The sequence below is a fragment of the Python bivittatus genome, unplaced genomic scaffold (assembly GCF_059951505.1).
Source record: "Python bivittatus isolate LINGU-HERP-01145 unplaced genomic scaffold, Pbiv_v1 ctg000020_np1212, whole genome shotgun sequence".
NCBI lineage: Eukaryota > Metazoa > Chordata > Lepidosauria > Squamata > Pythonidae > Python > Python bivittatus.
This window is the reverse complement of record NW_028277030.1, coordinates 41,510,083-41,532,597: the sequence shown is the minus strand read 5'-3', so window position 1 is coordinate 41,532,597 and position 22,515 is coordinate 41,510,083. Positions and strand designations below refer to the sequence as shown.

The 22,515-nt window shown below is 34.9% G+C and overlaps 2 protein-coding genes across 31 annotated transcripts in view; one reads left to right on the top strand and one right to left on the bottom strand.

The window, feature by feature from the left end:
* Nucleotides 1–22,515, bottom strand: part of ADGRB3 (adhesion G protein-coupled receptor B3) — a 498,176-nt gene that overhangs the window by 201,572 nt on the left and 274,089 nt on the right. Inside the window, exons 15-16 of the mRNA XM_088137454.1 lie at nt 18,794–18,896; nt 13,326–13,369 (exon numbers count right to left, since the gene is read on the bottom strand). Coding sequence (XP_087993580.1) covers nt 13,326–13,369; nt 18,794–18,896 — 147 coding nt within the window. The remainder of the gene's footprint in view (nt 1–13,325; nt 13,370–18,793; nt 18,897–22,515) is intronic.
* LOC148217043 (uncharacterized) overlaps nt 1–22,515 on the top strand; it is a 194,899-nt gene that overhangs the window by 86,610 nt on the left and 85,774 nt on the right. For 8 of the 30 annotated variants that reach the window (XR_015795571.1, XM_088137515.1, XM_088137493.1 and 5 more), the window contains exons 4-5: nt 8,518–8,594; nt 20,355–20,433. The exons of 5 other annotated variants lie outside the window; for them this stretch is intronic. Coding sequence is in view for 18 of the 25 variants with exons in the window: in XM_088137515.1 (XP_087993641.1) it covers nt 8,518–8,594; nt 20,355–20,433 (156 nt within the window). In the remaining 7 variants the exon portion in view is untranslated. 17 more of the 30 variants (XR_015795572.1, XR_015795576.1, XM_088137555.1 and 14 more) reach the window with 12 other exon arrangements.

The following is a 22,515-nucleotide window of genomic DNA, read 5'->3' as shown; positions in this document are numbered from 1 at the left end:
TATTGTACATCATATGTAGATGTCAGTACATTCAATAATTCTTAGCATGTGTATACTTGTTTAGAGCACCAGAGGGCAACCTGAATCCTGTAAGTTACATGTAGAACTTCATTTGTTTGCTTGTTTGTTTAGTTAGCTTCTAGGCCACGACACTCCAGATGGCTCTGGGTGGCTTCACAGAATTTAAATCTGCTTCTGTATTTGTGGACCATTGACTTCTTAGAGCTCAATCAACCTTTCTGAACCATCCAACCGATCATCTTACAGTTGCCAGATGGAGAAGAGATTATCGGAGAAAGATTAGGCTCCCTTTCTCAACAACTCTGTTAAAAATTACTGCTGCTAGTTGCAGAGGAGAAGCAGTGGTCTGCAGCATGAATGCCATAAATGAATGAATGAATAAATGAATAAATGCAGCTATCTCCCTAGTAATAATTCAGCTCATGATCACTACTTCCTCCTTGCTTTCAAAGCAGCAGCAATCTTGACCAGCAGTTTGAAGCTCCCAAAACTTTCAGAGAACTTGTGGTGAATATCTCTGTGTTAATGTGAGCAATCCTCAGCCCAGAGCCAAGATCTGACTACCCTTGATCTAGATGGGTCAAAGAATATGACGAATGTTATCTTGGTTACCTTTATAATACTCCTGTAAAATAAATCAGTATTATTCATTTCATGCAAGTGGAACAGGCATTATGGTTGAGAGATCATAGACTGGCTAAGAGTATTTAGTGAATTCACTGGTGAAACAAAATTTCTATCTGTGGAAATTGATCTGATGTTCTGGAGGTCTTTAAAAATGTGGCTATTCTCCCAGGCCTTGGGGTAGGGTGGCTGTGGAACCCTGATGGTATTTGTTTTTTTAAATGGGATATTGTTGTTCAGACACTTCAGATTCTTTGTTTATTTATTTTTTCCTGTTTTTAAATTGTAATCAGCCTCTAGTCATTCTGGAATCAGGCAGACCTCAAGTCTAATCAATCAATCAATCAATCAATCAATCAATCAATCAATCAATCTTTCTCATTTTACCATCCTATCTTAAAACAATTTTCAGTATAGAATTAACAATGGAATTCTATACCAAAGTTGTATTAAGTTCAGGAGATTTACTTCCAATGTAAGACTTCTGCTTGAATTATCTAATCATGAGTAATAAGGGGAATCTTTTGCTTGTGTGTATAATTTCTAAATCATGTTATCAATTGCCCCTTTTATTATTCATGTAATAAGTTGGGAGCTTCTGTATATTTTATTGATTACTTTACATGAACAGGAAAATAGCCCTCAAATGAATGTTTTATCCTTTTGGAACAAATTTAATAAAGATGGAAAAATATGACCCAGTTCTACATGGAATAATGTCCTACCAATACACATAAGATTACAATATTTAAGATGAAAGAAATGAGAATAACCAACATCCTTTTTTTAAAAAAAACATAAACCTGGAAAGAACTCTAATCCTACCTCCCACCCCCCTTTTAAATATATGTCACAATAAAGCCTTGTTGTATTGACCTGTAATGTTTTCTTGTGAATTAATTTTTAGCTAATACAGGTAATCTAATGGAAATAATGTTTTCTTTTTAATAGTTTCCACTGTTATCAGGCCAGTTAAATTAAGTTTAATAAACAAGTAAATAAACCTGGTAGTTTACTCAGGCTCAAAAGAAAAAGTGATGCCTGCACTTAATTTTAGTTTAATCTCTGTATTTTAGAAATTATACAGGAGAACAACATTGTCAAGAACAACATAAAAGATTTCGTATTTCCCAGATATTTATCCTTGGATCTATTTGCAAGTTAATAGTCCAGATTCCTGACAGGTCTACCAAATCCCAGGAAGAAGATTTGCAGAAGTGTACAAGATTACATCTTTCAATAACCAATAAAATGCATTAATATCTGAGACCTTTCCATTTTTATTAGATTGTCGTGAAAAAGGATATAATGGGACTATTGTCTCATTTGCTACCATTTTGATTTGATAACAAGGAACCACAATATTAAGTTGGCAACTGTTAAAATTTGAAGCTCTGTAATTGTTCTCTTTTATGGGAAATAAAGGCATCTTGCAAACACGGCAATAGGACATATATCAAAGTTCTCAGAAAACTAAAAGATAGAACTTTTGCATGTCTTCCTAAAAAAATATAACAGGCAACATGAATTGTTGTCAAAACTACAATCCCACATAGTGTTCTGGACTGAAAGCCATCATGACTTCACGGGATGCCTTTACAAAATTCCAAAGAACCGCAAAGAACCATGAGAGGAATGGTGAGCATGGTTTGTAACTACTTGCAGAAGACTAAATATGTGAATTCATGCAGTGCTATGAGAATGTGATTGAACAAACTTCTACAAGTGCCAAATACAAAGGAGAAGCAGATTTAGAGTGAAGTAAAGTAGAAATCTCCTCTCAAGTAGAAATCCAGTTTGTGATATGTGCTGTTTCAGTTTTAAAGTTTTCTGGAGGGATTGGTTGGTCTTGCTAAAATCCTGGCATTTTTCTGAATGCATCTCCCACTGTTCCATGTAATATCATTCAGGCCTTCATAAAAGCTAGGTTTTTGGATTTAACATTTCATATTCTGCATTTCTTCCTGGAACAATATAAAATGCAAACATAGAGCAAACTGTAACATTATCAGCTTCTCTCTATTTTTTCTGTCTCCTTCCATATCCTCACCTCTGGGTGAGGATGCAACACTATTAAATGAGCCAGAAATGGCATTTGCTTAGAGAGGAAAAAGGCTACAAAGGCCACAAAAGATGGAAGGGTCCTAAATGGTAATTGGGACACCATCTTGCAATGTTACCTGAGACTCCTTTTCTTCTCTGCCTCTGCAGATAACTGTTGCCTGCAGATAACTCTTGCCTGCCACCTCTTGCCTGCCATCAGCCTTTTAAACCCCTGCCCATCCTGGCTGTTGTGAGGAACCTGTGGAGGGGTCATCACCTGGATTTGGGAGATCTCAGTATCTCCTTATGGAAGGGGAAATTTCCAGCAGTCTTGAAGAAGGCTGTGGTGTGCCCCCTTCTGAAGAAGACATCCCTGGATTCAGGGATTTTGGACAACTACCATCTGGGCTCATACCTTCCCTTCCTAGGGAAATGTGTTGAGACAGAGGTAGTGGATATGTGGAATACCTTAAAGACAATGGGAATACAGAGGAAGCAGCAAAATATTTAACGAGGAAACAGGCTCATCACAGAAGAGATTTTTGAGTCTACAGGAAGGGGCAAGCATCAGAAAGACATTCAGAGTAACTTCACATTTATTACACCAAGAATAGGTTGTGCAGGATAATTATTCAAAGGGCTTTCAAGATTAATGTGAAGCCCTGGAAGGATGGCAAACTTAGGAAACATGAACTACTTAGATTGCCAGAAAGATTGTTATTGCTAGTTGAATAATGTAACAGAATCTTACATTATCCTAGCCAAGTTCACAGTTCTGAGGTCCTTCTAGACTCACAGCTCCTGCTAGAATAGCAGGTAGAGTCTGTGGCTAGAGGAGCCTTTGCTCATTGCAATTGGTGCACCAGCTGCAGCTCTGCTTGGTGCAGGAGGACCTGCTTACATTAACTCATGCAACCTACAGAATATCTACAGGGCCACCTGCTCCAGGTAGAATCAGCCCAACCCATTATATCTTGTAGGGGAAAACTGCTAGCAGTCCTACATTTCCAAGAGAAGCTAGGCCATGCTGCTTTTCTGTGGTGGTGTCTTTGCTTTGGAACAGTCTCCCCTTGGAGATCAAAACTGGCCCCCTCCCTATTGCCTTTTCAGGAAGTTATTGAAAACTGAATTGCTTTGGAGGGTATGTTCTTCATTTATTGCTTTGCATCAGTTTTATTTATTTTTATTTTTCTTGCCATTTATGTTGCTCCTTTTACTTTGGATGGTTTAATTGCTATTGTGTTGTATGCCATTGAGCATTACTTCACTGTGATAGATATAAGTTTAATAATAAATAAACAAACAAACATAGATGCTGAAAGGAGAAAATCTTAGTTTCCTGTTTTTTTGTAGACTCTAAAATGAATTTCTAAAAGGAATGATCTACTCTGAACATATTATGCAATTTTAGCAGGGAGATAAAAATGCTGAGACCAGGGAGAACTATTCTATTCTAATCCAGGCTTTATCACTACTTCACAGGGCTTCTTACATTTTCTATTGATTCCTAGTGATCCAGGCTGAAAATTTAGATATTGCAATAAAGCTCAGAGGAAATAAAACACTGCATGACTTAGACAAGTAAGTACAATAAAATGAAGAGAGAAAGTGTTTGCCAGAAAAACAAAATCAGCAGCTTCAATACAATGGAAAACCTATTTATTTAATTAATCAATGTATTTCTGGGTCCCCACAGTAAGTTTAACGTAATAGTATTCTGACGGGGTATTTTAAAAAGCAAATACTATGATCTTTCCTGTTACCTAACTTTGGATTAAAGGTGCTTACTGATCTGATCTACTGTGATAAGGAGCATATTTCAGCCTATCAAGTAGCGTAGTACACAGGTAGAAAAACACATCAAATTATTTACCAGTACTCAGCATTGCCATAGGGTCTAAATAAACCTTTAACATCTTTTTTTAAAATTAATTTTCCAACTAAACAGAACTCAGCATATGTGTATTTTATTCCTGAACTCTCAGTTTATTCTGCGTTGCCAGCATCAGCTGTTTCTGAGTAATGAAATTCTAAGCAATTTGTGATACATCCTTTTGTTTCAAGAGATCTGCTCCCACATAGAAATAGGTTTTCCAAGTAGGTAGTTTTTCCAAAAAATAAAATAAAATAAAATAAAATAAATTATGAATGAGACCCAATAGAAATTAAGGATGCAGATATTTTTGTATTGAGAACTGTTTCTATACAAATCCTTTAGGAATCCAATCTGTGATTCCAAAATATTATGTTCATTGCATGTGGGGGTATATAAAGCTGAATTCTCACACTTCAGCTATTCATTGTCACAGTTTCTCAAACATCCGTTCAAAAATTTTATTGAAGCAACAGTCTACAATGTTAGACCTTAGGTCCCCATTTAACAATAATACTAAATTTACCTGAAGTGAATTATTTTAATTTGTTGTATTAGTTAAATATATAAAAGAAATAAAATATCTTTCAGGAAATCAACTGCCTGCACTTCATAGAGACATGTTCTGTTCTCTCTAATATTGCCACTCACAAAGAGCCCATTTCATAGTGCAGAAATGTAGCACTGCAGACTTTAATTACTCATAAAAGCACCTTGAAATCAAACTTAAGACCAACTTAATTTGTTTCCACTGCAAAACATAATTTGTTGCTACATACGAAATAGCTAAGTGTGGTTTGAGCTAATCCAATAAACCCAAATGACAAACCACAGCTAATTTTCAGTTCTGCTTTGATGGCCAAGTGTCTGTCTATGTTTTGCTGGGATGGGAAGGCACACAGAACCTCTTTGAGATCCTTTATTTGGACATGTTGATGTTAGCCCTATATTGGCTTGACTCAGGATTTTGTTGGTAATATAGAAGATTGCTTGCCTTTGCTTTACCATAAGGAGGGCAGAGCCAGGCACTTCAGCCAACTGATGGGACATACTTTCAAACCTGTTCAGATGTAGTGTTTTACATATTATTCATTATAATCTGGCTTGGTTAAAATTGTGGAATGGCAATATATTTAATTAAAGTGTCTCTTAATTTCACACTTTGGTCCAAATGCATTAGCTTTATTTGAAACTCCTGAATTATTTTCAGAATTGAAAAGCATGTTGGATGATCCAGAGTTTTGATTTGTAGGCAATAATAGAGTATTGTTACATGGATAGTATTTATGTTGCAAGAACAAAGATTTGAAAACTCATATTAGCAAATCCATGTTTAAGTGTCCTAAAGAATGTTAAATATGTTGCTTAAGGTGTTAAGATGAGTTTACTTCACGCTTTTCTTTTATGTTTACTGGATACCTCAGAAAATGTTTTAAAAGTTGTCAACTTCATTATGTTGGAAGAGTAAAAGATGGAGGGGACACTTGAAGATACAATGCAGGTTACCTCAATATAATTTAGTTTTGGTTTGACATTCATAGATTTCTTATTATGGGTTGGGACAATTCTTTGGCTTAGAGATCTAAATGTAGTTTTAGACTACATTTAGATGTACATCCTCCAAATTGGAAATATATAAAAAGTAAGGATTTATTCAGCATGGAATGTAGAGAAGATTATCCTTTTTATCCTTTCTATCCTTTCTCATAGAAAGACAGTGTCACTTCAGATTTGCAGTCTTGGATTGATCATGTATTTGCTCACTGCTTCTGAACTTTATTATTTGTTTGTTTATTTGTTTATTCCTATGCCACCCATTCCCAAAGGCTCTTTATTGTTCTAATGGAATGATTTACCAATATTTTTTCTGTGTGGTAATGTTTTAATGCTATGTGTTAAAAACATGGCTGATTTTTACACATGTATTATAATAACTTTTTCTTGTTTTTCTTTTCATTTTCCCTTTCCACCTTTCCTCTTTTTAGCTCTATATTAAAGCAATAGTTTTTAAAGATACTTTCATATTTTCATTGTCTGCATGATTTATCTTTTCCCTTATCTTTATCTTTATCCCTCTATCTATAATGATAAAGACTGTGCAATATCTTGAATGATCTAGTGTTAGTTTACCTTTCACAGTCATGGTATTGGATCACCATTGTATTAATACCTCACATCCACTGAGGCAAATTAGCTTGGTACAATATGACCATAGCTGAATAGATCATATTCAGTTTGTGAAAATGACTTTTATTCTGATATTAGAGTAAGAAGATGAGGTTGAAAACATATATTATGGCTACGAGCAATATAACATTGCTTTTAATACAAAGAATAAGCAACTTGCTGATCGTAGTATTCATATGGAACCTGAACTCTTTATATTAAAGAAAATAAACTTTCTTGACTTCACTAGCTTTCTTAAAATATGCATGTTACTTGAAATCCTGACCATATCGTGATGATATGCAGTGAAGGGTAAAATTAACAAATACTCTGCACTGCAGAAATGTGTACCATTCAGTTTGCTCATAAATCATTTATAAACAAGTTTGATAATGCTGTCTCTTACACTTTCATTCAGGATTTTAATCCATCAAATTTAGCTGCATTTCTTTTTTTTTTTTACATATTTGTTTATAGTTAGCTTTATGCATGATAGTGATGAAGAAAGAAAATAGCAGTGTTGGTATACAATGCAGCAGATCAGCATTTTAAAAAAATCTTATTGAAAATAAGATTGTAAATTATTGATATTTTAATTTTTAGCTGTATGGTACACATGAAAAGCTTAAGGCATGATCAAATCAAAGTTATGTTCTTCAGTAAGTCATCCCCACTTACTTGAAAGGAAGTCTTACTCATCTTAGTGAGATTATTTTTAAACAGGTTATTACATGCTTAAACATCTCTCTTATTGAAATGTGATACTTTGTGATTAGATCAGATCACATAGAAGATTAAGTATAATTCCAAGGAAAAAACTATATGTTTCAATTAGTGTTTTCTTCTGGGACTAACTACATAGTAGGGACAACTGCACACAGGGACAAGTGAGTGAACCCTTCGCTCCTGAAATCCGTCTCTCCTAGCTCTTCAGAAAAGTCTCTTCTGACCCACAGTGGGATCATACTACTGAACGCTGAGTACCCCTATACTTTCAAAAACAAAGGTGGCAGCACAAATATTGAAACTCATAAGGGAAAATGCTCTGCTGACTTGTATTAACTTCATGGAGTTAATACAAGTCAGAGCAGTATGGACATTGCTAGGATATGGCATCTATGTAAGTATTTTTAATATGGCATTTACATAAGTATTTACTGGTTAGCTTGTATTTATGCCATGATCTAGTTTTCACAAAATACAAGTTTTCAAGTTTCCATTCATATTTCGTGCTAAGGTTGTGCCAAGTAGCAACAAAACTGGTTCTATTTACTAATTGTAAATTAATATGATTCTGCTTTCAGGGGACAATAGCTGAGTCTTTAAACTTATTCTTTTCCCCTTTTTCTTTTTGTATCATCTGAATGCTCTGCAGGCTCATAAAAAACTGTTTAGAGTGGTTTTGTCAGCAGTATGCTGACAGAGACAAAATTGCCTTGGCCCAGAAGGTCCAATATGCTAAATGAAATTTACACTGCTCCAGCTATTAAGAAGGAAAAAAACCCAACCAAACCGACCCTCTTAGGAAAATTCTTTCCTCTAGAAATTTTGCTCTGAGAATACAAAGGTGCTGCAAATATATATTTCTGCTAAAAGTTAGAATCCACTCTCAGGATAAATAACACAAGTAGCATTAACCATTAACCATTGACACAATGGTTCAGGGCAGAACTAGCATGTGATGACTGACACAGGATTAGCAAAAAAAAAAGGGAAAAAATGATCACAGAAGGAGAGCCTTGCTGGGTCAGGCTAATGGCCCATCTAATCCAGTGTTCTGTGTTCTACAGAGACCACAGATACATTCAGAAAGTAAGAAACATAGACTGAAGAATGATGTCTTGCTTCCTAGCATTTGGTATTTAAGGTAAGCTGTCCATGATTTAATGATAGCAGACTACCCAGGTCCCTTTTAAGGCTGTCTATCTACATTGGATGGCATATTCTGATGTTCATTTTCTCCTTGTTTAAAGTATTTCTTTTAATTGGTCCAGAATCTCTCCATATTTATTTTCAGTGAATGATCTCCTAACATTGTGATGAGGGATGAAAACCTCTCTCTATCCATGTTTCCATACCAAGTGAGTTCTGGGTCAGTTTCTCCAACAACTTGTATCATTGGAAGCAGGATGTGTTGCTATAATTTTGGGTCTCATTTCCAAAATGCGTCTCACTTTTTAAATTTGTTATTGCATTTATCTGCCACCTTTCTGGGAGCTCAAGATGGTATATATGGGGGCCTCCCTTAATTTTATCCCCATAGCATAATGGTGAGTTTGGTCAGTGCAAATGATAATGTTTAATTAATTAATAATTAATTGGACTATGTCCAAGTCCAATATTTTAACTGCTACACTATACTGGCTCCCAAATTAATTTTTTTTAATGCTATAGGAGAAGAAAATTATTAAAGACAGGGGGAGTAATCATGTTGGCTATTTTTATTGACAGACAATTCTGGCAAAATTATATCCATTGGGTCATGAAGAGTTGAAAGCGACTAAAAGACTTAACAACACATTGAAATAAAATCAAATTTATTTCACCCTTTTGAAGGGGAAAGTTGACACTAAAAGCTTGCCACTAAAAGTCCATATGTGGTTGGCCCAAAGTTGTGCAGTCGAAACCTAGACTAAGACAAGTCTAATGAAATGTTATAATACAAAAAGGAGGAAAGTACGTGCCATGTGCATACCATTCTTATAGCTACCAATTGGAGTTGCTGTTGCAGAGCTGCTTGGGTCACATCCAATCTATATCTTTAAATTGCCTTTTCTTGGGGACTCCCTTTTCTGTTTATGGTTTGCATAATCATCTCTCTCTTTTAAACATTTTATAGGCAGAGGCACAATCTACAAAGTGCAGGAACACAGCCCACACCAATAATTAGATCAGATGTGATTGTTTCTCTGCTTGTTTTGCCATGCCACTGAGATCTTTGGAACTTTCTGAATTGTGCATTTCCTTCTGCAAATACAAATATATTACTGTTTCTCCCATACTGAAGTCTGAAACAGGGCTACTAGGAAATGGGGCATTGTGCTGTTTCTTAGGTTTGTAACTCTACAAAGCATGGGAAGGATATGATGTGCCTTGGAGGCCAAAATAGGCCTATTCCTAAAATAGTCGAAGCATAATAATGGTATGGTGGCAAAGACGAAAATGATAGCAAAAGGAAATGTAATGATTCCCACTGCAAAGGAATTGAGGTTATGGCTGTATACTGTATGTACTATATGCAAGCCAGATGGCTCAAAAGGCAAACAGGAACAGCTGGAGAAACTGCTTCATAAGCAGCAAGCTGCTGTTGCTCCTGTTCATTTTTGTTTCTTTGCATGTTACTACAGCAATGTGAATGTAAGATAGGGAATACTGCTTAGCTCACACATCTAATTCACTAAAAGCTAGAGTCTGATTGGCCAAGGGCAAACCTACTTCATGCTTTCAGATCTTTTTTATCCCCTTCCAGTTTAAATTATGCAGATTTTGTCAGTGAAGATGCCAAGTTCAGAAGGACTTTGACTATCTTTATTCTCAAAATGTCTTTCAAAGTTGTCACTTGCAAGCCTCTAGTGGTTCTAATATATTCTTTCCCAGACTGAGATGTGATAGTTCCTTCATTGATCTGAAGTTTACTGAATGACTTCTTGGAGATGCAATGATGATGGAGATACATGATAACTTTGCTGCTATCGCTGCCTTAAATAAAGCACACACACAGAAAGGGGTGGTGGTCTTCTTCCAGTTACTCTTTATTCTGATTGTTGTCTAATTATAACAATGTACCAATTTTCAGTGTGATATAATGCAAATATGGCTGTTCAGATATATTTTAAAATTCAGATTACAATTGCCTAATTCAGGCATTTCTATATGAGGAACAATTTATACTTTCTGCAGCTTTATGGAGAGAGCAATGAATAAGCAAGAACTATCTAACAATATATTAGATCTGTCTGTATTGGTCCAGAAAAGCTGGTCAAAACAAGCTGTAATATAACCAAACCAAAATGTCTTTGTGTTTCAAGGACATAAAGATATCCTAGGCTTGTATGATTTATAAAGAGTGGTTCATACTTTCAATCTGCTGTGTATGTAAAAATGTGATGTCATATAGAATAGAAACTAAAGTTAAGTGTAGGTGATAGAATCCTAGAAAAATATCCCAGCCTTCACATTACACAGCTTCTCAGTAGTACAGTGTTGCACATTTATTTAGATTTATGTATCCTAAATATCCTTCCATTCCAGCACATTGGAAACTTTCATATTTAAGACCTACAGTGTTAGAATACAAATTCCATAATATAATCAAATAGAGTAAATAATCATAAATCACTGCAGAAGAAAAAAATTAACATAATGTTAAAAAATTAACATTATGTCTCTACCTTCACTCTTCCCTCAATAAATTTAGTGAAAAAGCAGTAACAAAATGTAATGGAGGAAAAAAATCCTTTTCTGACTTCTTGTGAGTGATCAGTTTAACTCCAAGGTAGAAGAAGAAAATGTACTGTATAAATAGCATGCGATGATAGTAGTCATGTTGTAAATTACAAAACTATAACAAATGGTACTTAGCATCTACCTTTTCTGATCCCACATACTGTACTCTCAGATGACTAATGCATCTCCCATTAGATTGTTTCTATTACTGAAAATCTTTAAGCAGCTTTAGGCACATCCATTTAAAAACTACCACTGAAATATTTCACTGTACCTGAAATTTGGAGTACTTTCATCCATAAGTCATTTTCAAGGATTCCTAAAAAATATATTACTGAAAGCCAGCAATACCTGGCATATGGCAGAAGAAGGAGGAGAAATGAAAGGGAGCCAAGTGCAACAGCATTGACATGAACACACTTACAACAGAGACCTATCTCCATTATCACACCCTTCCTGTTACACTAGGATTGATCTATACACAGCAGTGAACTGTTAACCATATTCTTTGCCTTCTGAATCACTGATGATGCCTTAAATGTGCTGCAGAACAATTACAGTAATTATTATAAAATACACACAAAAGGCTTCAAACGTTTCTTCAAAATTCATGGCTTTTAGCACAATTAAACTGGTAGGATACAATAATTTCTGACACACAATTTCTCTCTTTACCTGCACAAAGGAAAATAATAGTGTATAAATGTTATTTTTGTTCAATCTCATTCTTGCCCTTAAAATATAATTCACACTGATTCTTTACACTTCTAGCTTTGATACTGGAGTACAGAGAATCCATACTTTGAATAACTGATTATGGGGGATGGGAAGTCTCTAAAATACAAGCAACATGTCAGAGAGACCTTAGGAGTTGCTTACAAATAATTTATTGTATATTCTGATAAATAAATATGTGTCTTATTGTACTTTGTAAAAACTTCTGGAAGTGCCTGAAGAAACTGTAAATGCTTCTTTATCTGATTCCTTTTTGAGAGTTTTCTTTCACCAAAACTACTCCAAAAAAGAGACTTGCAAGAGCAGTTGTTTCTTGCAAGTACACACACTGCCAAATCTCTAACTTTCAGCTGTAAATAGGCCTTAAAAGGGATAAAAATGGTTCAACTGCAATAAAGCAATATGACAACCTAAAGTACTTAGAACTCACAAAGGGGTACAATCACACAATCTTTGGCCACAAGACACTTAATTAAAAGGTATCCCCCAATATTAACCTTCTTATAGTACTAACTTGCATATGCTTGACTGAAAATAACTGCTTTAATGGAGAGTATTTTCAAAACAGTGTGCATAAGAATGCAACCTATGCTTAATCAAAAGTATGTTCTACAATGTTCACTTAGACTACTCACTAGTAAATGTACTTAGAAATGCAGCCTAATGGATTTATGAGGAAAACACTGAACAGTGGATTATATTCAATGATGCTTGAAAAATATAGCTGATTGCCAACATGAATATACAACATCCTCATAGAAATGCACACAAATTTTCTCTATCATATCAACACAAATTCCTTTGATTTTTTTTTTAACAGTGACACAGATATCTGTGCTTAAAATAAAGTATGTTAACTAATTATTCATTGAATAAACTGGGGATAATTTACTGATAGATTATTTTAGAATATTAGTTTTGAAATGATTAACTAGCTTCCTTTCATCAACCATAAATAAATAAATACACACACACACACACATTTTGTTGCTTAAAACTTTGACAATGTACTCAGAATATGTTGCCCAGTAACATGCTTTCTAGCAATAATAGCATAAACAAGCATTTAATCCTAGGAGTCATCTTGAAATCACATGATTCTTTAAAGATTTCTGTGCATACCAATAGACTGTTAGAGACCCTTGACAATAAGAAGTTATTAACTAATCAATGCCAGAATAAATGAAGGCGGGTGAGTTGTTTAGATTTCCAATTCTCCAATATTAATATATAATGTAAAAACATGATCTTGAAATTGACACAGCAGTGTATTTGCATCATTGTGTACTTAAATCCATGCTTAGCACAAATTTCTGCATATCATAATCATGCCTTTTAATCTATTTTCTGCTCAGATATTCTGATGTGATTTGGAAGTATAAATCCCAAGTAAGAGCAGTAAACATCTGTTACTTACATTTTGGAATCATCCCATAGTGCGCAATAGGGATTCAACGTGCCCTGAAAAAGGTGGGAGAATACCCATTAAAATGTATTCTTTACTCAGAGATGTAACAAAAATGTACATTTAATAGCAAAAACTCTTCAATCCTGAATAAAAATGAAAAGTTCAATCGTATGAAATATATATAAATGTGATGTTCTAAATCAGACATAGACAGACTTCAAGCTTCTGGGACTTACTCTGACCTTTCTATTAGAACTTCATGATCCACCAACCTCAACCAAATACAAAAAATCATATAAAAAGTATATCAAAGAATTCTGAACTCAGAGATTTGAACTTAAGTACGAGAACTTGATTGAATTCACAGCTCTGTGAATCAATTCACAATTATTCCAAGCTTCTCCTAATTTCCAAAGTTTAACTTGCAAGTGTTCATGTATAGTACAGTTTTGTTTTGTTTTGTCTGAATAGTTAGGATCATAAATCCTTACTGAAACACTGCCGTTCACCTGGAGATCTATCAGGGTATCCTAATCTATCTTCTGCACAGTGCTTTATAAATTACAAATGATCTTCTGACCACTTGTCATGTTTAAACTGCATTGCCATTTGCAGACTGTTTTCTCTTGCCTCTATTGACTACTGCTTCATATATTGTACTACAAACATGTATACCCCCATGAAAAATCAGCTTCTGCTTCCTCCTTTAAGTGTTAAAGACAGTGTTCATAGTCCTAAGGAATGTCTCCCCAGGCTGGCATAGAAGGAGGCCTCCAGGATGGCATAGAAGCAGCCTAGTTTGTTTGTTATTAAGAAATCAGCAAAACAGCTCTTCAGATGCTGTGTGTAAACAGCTTTATAGAATCTTCCATTCCTGGCTGCAGCATATGAAAGCATTCACCACTTTGCCACTTTTTATGCCCAGAATACTCAGGTTGTTGAGGCTCTTTTTTTTCCCCCTATGCCTGCTCTGGAACAGCTATTCTGTGACAAATCAGCATACACATACAAGCCAACCAGACAAAAGTTTTTAACCACAATTCCTCTTTAGCATATATGTAAACAAGACATGAACCCTAGCAGGTCACTCTGACTATAGATAAACAGGGAGTAAGATAATTAGGGATCTGAGCTAGAAATGTGCATAACTAGATCTGACAGTATAGCCGGATTTTCCCTTCTTCCACACTGTGAACTTTTAAAATTAGCCTGCAATATTTAGATCAGATTGTTCTTTAAGGACCTAAACTTGAAAAAGAATTCTATAGATCCCAAGATAAAACTTTCCAAAACCAATGACACTAGTAAGATGTTGAACGTATATACTATATTAATGACATATTACTCCATATTCAACATGGGTTCTACAAGAAAATTTCCTTGCTGAGTTGAGTCCAGGAAGATCCAACTATATATTGTCTATATCAAAGAATATATTTAGTTAAAATACACTTCCCAGTTATATGTACAAATGGATGTATATGCCATTCCTCAATCCATATCAGGTCTGGAATTGTATACATTGTGATCAGAGCTGAAATTGGGTGTATATGTAAATATTCAACAGATTATTGGCATGATCAGCTTTGATGATGATATTATGTATTTAAGAAGAAATTCTTGAGACACTCCAATGTCTGTTTCAGTAGCATGTCAGAAGGATATTGCTAGTTCAAATCTTATTTAGGTGGCATTAAGGCAAGCTATTATAGCGATATAGCAGTATGATTAACTATACCCTTTTAATTCTGATTTCAAGTCCAGCTTTGGTCAGAAATTGTCATGTCCATCCTAGTAGTAAATGCATAAATCAGTCACCAGGAACTAGAAAATTCTCCAAAGGAGTGATATTCTTCATTTCTGTGTCTCCTTTTTGGAGGAATAGGTGTGTCAAAATTGTTGAGCCATCCTTAAAGGTAATAGATGGAAGAACTTATCAGTCCATTGCAGTGTCCTTCCAAGAAAGCCCACAGGTTTGACATTCACACTAGGACATGTACTTTTGCATATAGATACCCCTTGGCTCAAAGGCATTTCCTTTTTCCATTTAAACAAGATTCTCACTAAAACTATGACTTTAAAAAAGCCCCTGATATTCATCTGATCATAACTATGACATTAAACCGCAAGGAACGGATTTAACAAATCACATATGATGGAGCACAGTTACCAGCATAAAATGAGAAAAGAATATTTGAATAAAAGTTCAGGAATTTATTTCTTGGTTGGTGAATTAATTAAATAATTAAACTGTTTAATTGGTAACGTTAACTTGAGTACTTTGTGAGTCATTAATGTACAACATTCAAGGTCTACAGCTGAAGCAAAATTGTCTTCACCTTATTAAAATTAACTACAGAGTTCAAAGATAAAGTGTGAATGAAGCCATTTTAATTACAAAAATTACTATCTAGTCTTAAATTCAGGTGAATTATTGAAGAGGAAAGATTTTTAAAAAACCCATTAAATTAGCACATTGAGGAAAAAAGATACTGATTAATTGGCAGTACTACTTTCAATATTTTTTCAAATTTAATCTGTCTCATTTTAACAATTCTATTAAACTCTCTTACATAAACATAGCAAGATCTCAGTCCAAACAGTTACATAGTCTATTCTAATGGAATGCTGGCATTATCTTCAACACATTTTCCATTTTATTTTGGTGGATCTCTGGAGCACCTCTGGGATTCTTTGCCTAAATGAACTCTCTTTTCTTTCATATTTTAAATCTCAGGTTACCAGATGTAAAACCAGCCAAAAGAAAACAACACCTCTTCCAGGATATTACTGATAAGGCTGCTACTGCCTTTCTGCCTTGTCAGCACTCCCAATTCTCCAGCTAACATGATAGTTATTAATATTAATATTGCAGAAAGGTAGACAAAGTCAAATGTCCATTAATGCCTTTCATCTTGTGCTGCCAGAATCAAACTAACAAACATTGCTACTATATTACTGAAAAGCACAATAAAAGGGGGAAAATGAAAAAGAGCTGCTAAAGGTCACTGTCAAAAAGTTCATTTAATTTTCCACTGGCCTTGATGCCTTTGTGCCATTGCTGGGCAAATTGTTATTGGTCCCAATAATGATCTATAGTTCAGTGACAGTATTTGAGATTGCTTCATTCTTGTATCTCAATATGAGGACCAAAGACATTACAGCCTCCATTCCTACTTCCAGTGCTTGCAAGTGACTCTCTTGGCCCATCAAGATATGCAAGGTCAAGAGACAGAAAGCAGCAGAAATTCCAGGAATGCTCTTTAGTGTTGTGGGAGAGAATAACAGAATCTTGAAGGCCTGTCAGAGTTTCTGACATAATTAAGACAGGGTTATTTTGAGTTTCTTTCTCATGCTTTCCACTTTCTCAGAACTGAATAGTCTTTTCTCCTTCACTGCTCCCTTCCCAAAGCCAGATTTACATTCTTTCACACTCTTTATATTGATCCGTTCAGTTTTTAGGACACAACTCAATGAAAAGTTAATTTTATGAGCCATTTATTTCAGTGGGACAGTTGGCAATATATTAAAATTCCACCCATTCCAATTAATCAAACATAAAACTTACTGAACTGTAGTTAGTGTCTGGACTCTAAATGGGTTTTAGGGGATTTATGCAAAATGACAGGTTTCCCACCATTTCAAAGCTTTACCTAGGCACACCAATCAGTATATGTGTGTATACTGAAGTGGGGGAGGACTTACCTTGGTTGGGGCCATGTTGTTTAATGAAACCCCTCTGAAGGGTAGAAAATTAATTATGCCAGTTTCATCAAGCACAGAGGTACATCCAATTCGGGTGCCTTCCTATAAATTAAGGTGGGTTGGGTTCAGCATAAACAAAGTAACCTCTGTTCTCTCCTTGGAATGTCCTATGTGAGGTCTATAGCCCAGAGTCATTGTGAATTGGGTAGCATAATAATAATAATAATGATAATAATGCTACCTCCTCCTCCTCCTCCTACAGCTACCTACTAGTAGTAGCAACACTGGCACCTGTATATTTATACCTACATAACTTTTTCTGGGCATCACTGTGATCCCCAGGGCCCATGCCTCCCAGAATGAGAAGTTTTTCCTTCTTATTCTGTTCCCTCTCAGATGGCTATCAGAGCAGCTGTGGTGGCAATGCGGAAGACCATTGTTATTTCAAGGAGTTTAGGTGATGTAGTTTGATTTTTCCTGCACATGTTAAGAAAGCTCACTTTGAATCATAATAATGTTTAACTGGCTTGTTTTTCACTTTTATTTAGAAATTGGGGGAGGGGGAGGAAAACCCTCAGGATTGTTTAGGTTAAGCACTAGCATATCTATATAGTTCCTAGGCTCTGAAATTTTTTGATGAGCAATTATCACATCTGGTCAAGGTCATTTTCAGAGCCCCTGACTCCAAAACAGAGTCATGGGATTGCAGTGCCAGACTTTGATAAAAAGTCCTGGTTATTGCTCCTTGAGTTTTGGAGCATGGACACAGAACTTGGTACCAGGAGCTGTGTTATCTAAGCCATCTTGGGGTCTCTCCACTGTCACCTTACGGTAGCTCCCGACAGTATGGGAAGAATTTTATCAACTTGCTTGGTATGTTATGTTTTTATACTATGCTTATGTATTTCTGCTTAATTCTATCATATGCGCTTGTATTCCTGTTTAAATCTGTTTGCTAGAGTTAACAATAAAGCTTAAAATTTCCTTACCTACTGGTGTGTTCATTGTCTCTGGATCTAACCCTAACCCTAAAAGAACCAACTGCTTGGGCACCTGATCACTGCTTTGACAATTGGCAAAACAGCAGCTTAGGATTGTTCTATTATTTTTAAATCAATTACAGATAGCAAACTCATAACTAAAACTGATGCATTTTACATATTATATTTAAAGTTATGAATGGATTTCCTTGAATGCCTCCATAAGATGATTGGTAATGTGGAGTTCAGCATATCGTTCCTGGATTCTGCAGTCAGTCTTATGTTTGTTGAACTAGTACATTTGACTATATACCACATAGCTTCGGGCATTTTCCTAAGTATAATTTATTGATTAAAAAAATAGATTCACAACATAAATATTCACAAGCCTATAAACTCATTAATCTCCTGGTAAAACCAAGATTTAGGTGGTTTAAATTTTTTTAAAAATAAAATAAAAATTAAGTTAATTTTTGGAGGTTTCCTAGAATTTAAAAAGAGCAGTTTAATAATGCATGGGAATTACTTAGGCATTCAGTGATATGGAAAATGTTATGTTTTTGCACCTAAAATCAGATGAATTTGACATTCTACATAGAGTCCTTTCTATTTATACTGTACATACATTGCTTCTAATTACATAAAAGTAGCCACAAACTACAAAAACAGTGAACAAAATAGCACATGTGAGCTACTGAAAGATATCCCTGAAAACTGAACTGGGTTGAAATAGTTCTTTATGTTCTTTGTTTATAATCTTCAGCTAATGGGACAAATAATAGAAATACTTACATTTGCCAAGTGAGCTAATTCTATCTCTAGAAAGGAATCTGATGTTCTGGGCTCAGGCCGTATGGTGACCACAATGATTTTGGAGTTAACAACTGTATAATTTCTGAAAAAGAACAGTTAAAAACACAACAGTCACTAAAACTCTAATTTGATGTAATCAAGCAAAGAGAAATTATGATTTTTTTTTAAAAAAAAATGCCTAGCTAGATGGGAATTAAAATCAATTTTCTTCCACAGAATTTATAAAAATATAATTGTCCCTATTGTCAGATATGTTCAGGATTACGGACAGTCCTCATGCTGATCCAAGTGTCTTTTCCTAAGTACAATTTATTGATTAAAAAAATAGATTCACAACATAAATATTCACAGGCCTATAAACTCATTAATCTCCTGGTAAACCTGAGATTTGTTTTAGACAAAGCTAAATTTTTGTAAAGCTCTGATATAGCCATTTTGCTGAATGCCTATTGAAAAACATTCATAAAGATGACAGCAGTGGGAGTTTCCTCAAAATCAACTCTTTTTCTGACAATAACATAAGAGACTGATACATAATTTTGTGTCATGTATGAGCTAATATATCTAGCTCAGGGAGCTATATACAGTATGTAGACTCCATAGTTCAACCCTGGAGTGTTAAAAAATGGCAGCAAATTCACAGTACACTTAACTGGTGTGATCTCATGAGCATCCTCTGAGGTTCTTAATTTATAAGGTCAGGACTTGACTTAATGCTCATCAAAATCACTAGGAGACATAATATGAAATCCTTGGCTTTGGACTTACGTGTCAATTGCCAAGCCCTTCATTTTAGAGGAACTGTGGTTTACAAGAGATTTGAAGGTGAGTAGTCTTGATGAGCTAGGCCATCTGAGATGGTTACCTCTTGGCCATTTTATTACTTTAATACTAAAGGGTGCTTGGAGGTAGTCATTACTAAAGGGTGCCAATGCCATATATAGGGAAGGGAAGAGTAATGAGATTTCAGTACAAAGAAGACAATATTTAAGTGTCCATTCTTTGATATTCCTAAATGGATGGCCTGTTGAGAAGTTTCTGTCTATTGTCTTGTTGGTTCATTCTTGGTGACCATTTGCAAGATGAGCAGCCCTATAAATTGATTAAATAAATACGCATCTAAAACCAGAATCAAGGCATGCGATTCTAATGTGGATTAGAAATGATTACTGAGCATGAGGACTGAAGTAAAAATTTCAGGACTCCTTTTATAAATACCTCACCTCACCCTGCCAAACTCCTAACTGCAGGAGTTATACCAATAGAAAAGAATATATGTAGCTCAGCTATATACAGTATGTAGACTCCATAGTTCAACCTTGAGCTACAGGAGTTATTATGTCTTCTTTGCTGTGCAGGCTATTTAATAAATTATCACTGTGTTTCCCTATGAAATTGAACTACATTATGATAAAGTCCAAGGATAATTTCCATATCACAATGCGATCTTTAGAGGCAACATTCTCTTTAATAGCTGTCATTGTAGAGCTGAAGTGGACAATTTATTTATTTTTATTTATTATTATTTATTTATTATCAGGTGGAAAATACAGCTCAGATTCCTGACTTTCCAGCAAGCTATCAGTTTGTCAGTTAATGCAATGTTTTCACCAGAAAAGGCAAGATTAACTTTTTTTTTTTTTTGGTATGTATTTCAGCTTAAATGTGGCACTTCAGTAATGAGGAATGAGCATTTTGCCTCATGGAGGCTTTGTGTTCCCATTCCTAAACTTAACAGCACCTGAAAACCCCACCGTGAAATGAAATTCGCCTACTAAAGTGTTTCTGTATCCTTCTAAGTACTAATCAAGGTCCAGTCTTGCTTCGTTTTTTTGAGATGACCTAAGGTCGGCTAGCTGCTGCCCTCTGCTGGGTATTTTATTATTATGAAGTACTAAACCTACATCTCTTTCCACTTTGTGGAAATTGTCTTATAAAGTACCTCAGAAGTATGCAATAAATAGCCAATGGCAGATTGAAATCCTTTGTGTACAGATTTCTTATTATATATCATGCAAGACATAAAATTGTCCAATTAAGCCTTTAAAGTTTCCATCACATTTGTTCCAATTCAATAAATGAATGGATTGACTATTTATGTGTTATGTCAAGCCTTATGAATGAATAATCATACACCTCTTTGGATTTTACATCCTTACAGATATAATCTGTTCATCAGAGTATTGAATATACAAAAACTAGTACTGCTTATCCTTGGTCTGCTTTTAAACAAAATTTGACATTTTAATTATTCTGGAAGAGTTTTTGTTTAATGAACCTCCGTTTATTGTTTGTGGGTTTGTGAAATGCCTCAAAACACTTCTGGCATGAAATTTATGTTAAACAGAAAACAAGTCTACAGTGACTGCAAAAACACAACCTAGGAGAGCAATAATGCATTGGCAGTAACAATTATGCCATGCCACACCATTGTTCAAGAGTCCTACAAATTTGTCTCATTGACAAAATCACCCAGAGGAGTGATGAAGGACTCTGCTGCCCAGACAGGAAACTTCATGGGAACGATTAATACCATAGTTATTTATGCAGGAAAATAATCAATTAAACTCAGTGTGTGCTTTTCTCAAGGGAAATGAAGGACATAGGCTATATTTAGGTAAGGGCTACCTTAAGATAGATACTGTGTGATATTTAATTTACACCTGAAATATTAGAAAATACAATTTAATACAATTTCTAAAAACATAATTATGCCACTGCAATAAATTTGTGACTTATCTAAATGTATTTGGAATTAACAAATGTTTATTAAAACAAAACTCACAAAATTTTAAAAATGTTATTGGAAGTACAGATGAAGGCAGATCAAAATGCATGGTCAGATGATGAAGATATTTATTAAAAAAAAAAATTAAAGATGTCCTAGAAAGAATGTTTTTGTATGACACCTAAATGACAATAAAGACGACATCAGGCAGACCTCTGGAGGAGTACATTATATAGCTGGGTTGCCACTGCTGAAAAAAGCCCTTTTTCTTGCTTAAATGAACTTCACTTCTGATGGGGATGGTATTTGTAAAACAGCATCAGCCAAAGTTCTTAACACGCACAGGGAAAACAATGGGAGAAAATCTTCCTTCACGCATCCAGGTTCTATATTAATATAGCATAGTATGTTTCCCTGTTTGATGAGGGTACATATCGCCTTTCTTTGTGGAACAAAAGTCATTATTAAATGCATGTGCACTTAATGTGCAAGAGAGATGTTGCCTGATCCTATGCTGCCAAACAGCTGTATGTGTACAAAAGGCTTTCCACATGGAAACTGTTGTCATGGCATTACGATTTGATCAAGCTGCCATTGGGTTCTCAAAGTCTGTTGTTAATCAGACAATTATAATGAAAATCCTACAAACTGATAGTAAGTATTGTGGATATCTGACTTTCTCTGCATGGAAGAATCTACTGGATCAAGCTATAAACGCAGTGGGACAAAGGACTGCTTTTTGCTTATCAAAACCTAACATATTAAAAAAGTTAAATTTTCAGAACCATATCCAAAATAGATTTTGCATGTATAAAAAGAAACAGACCATCTTTGGACAAAATTTATTTTGGATATGGTTCTGAAAATTTAACTGATTTAATTAATTGACTAAAATCTTGTTATTTAACTGATGAAAATGTTGATGGCCATTAATAAAATGGGTATTTAACAAGCACTTAGTTGGAGAGCATAA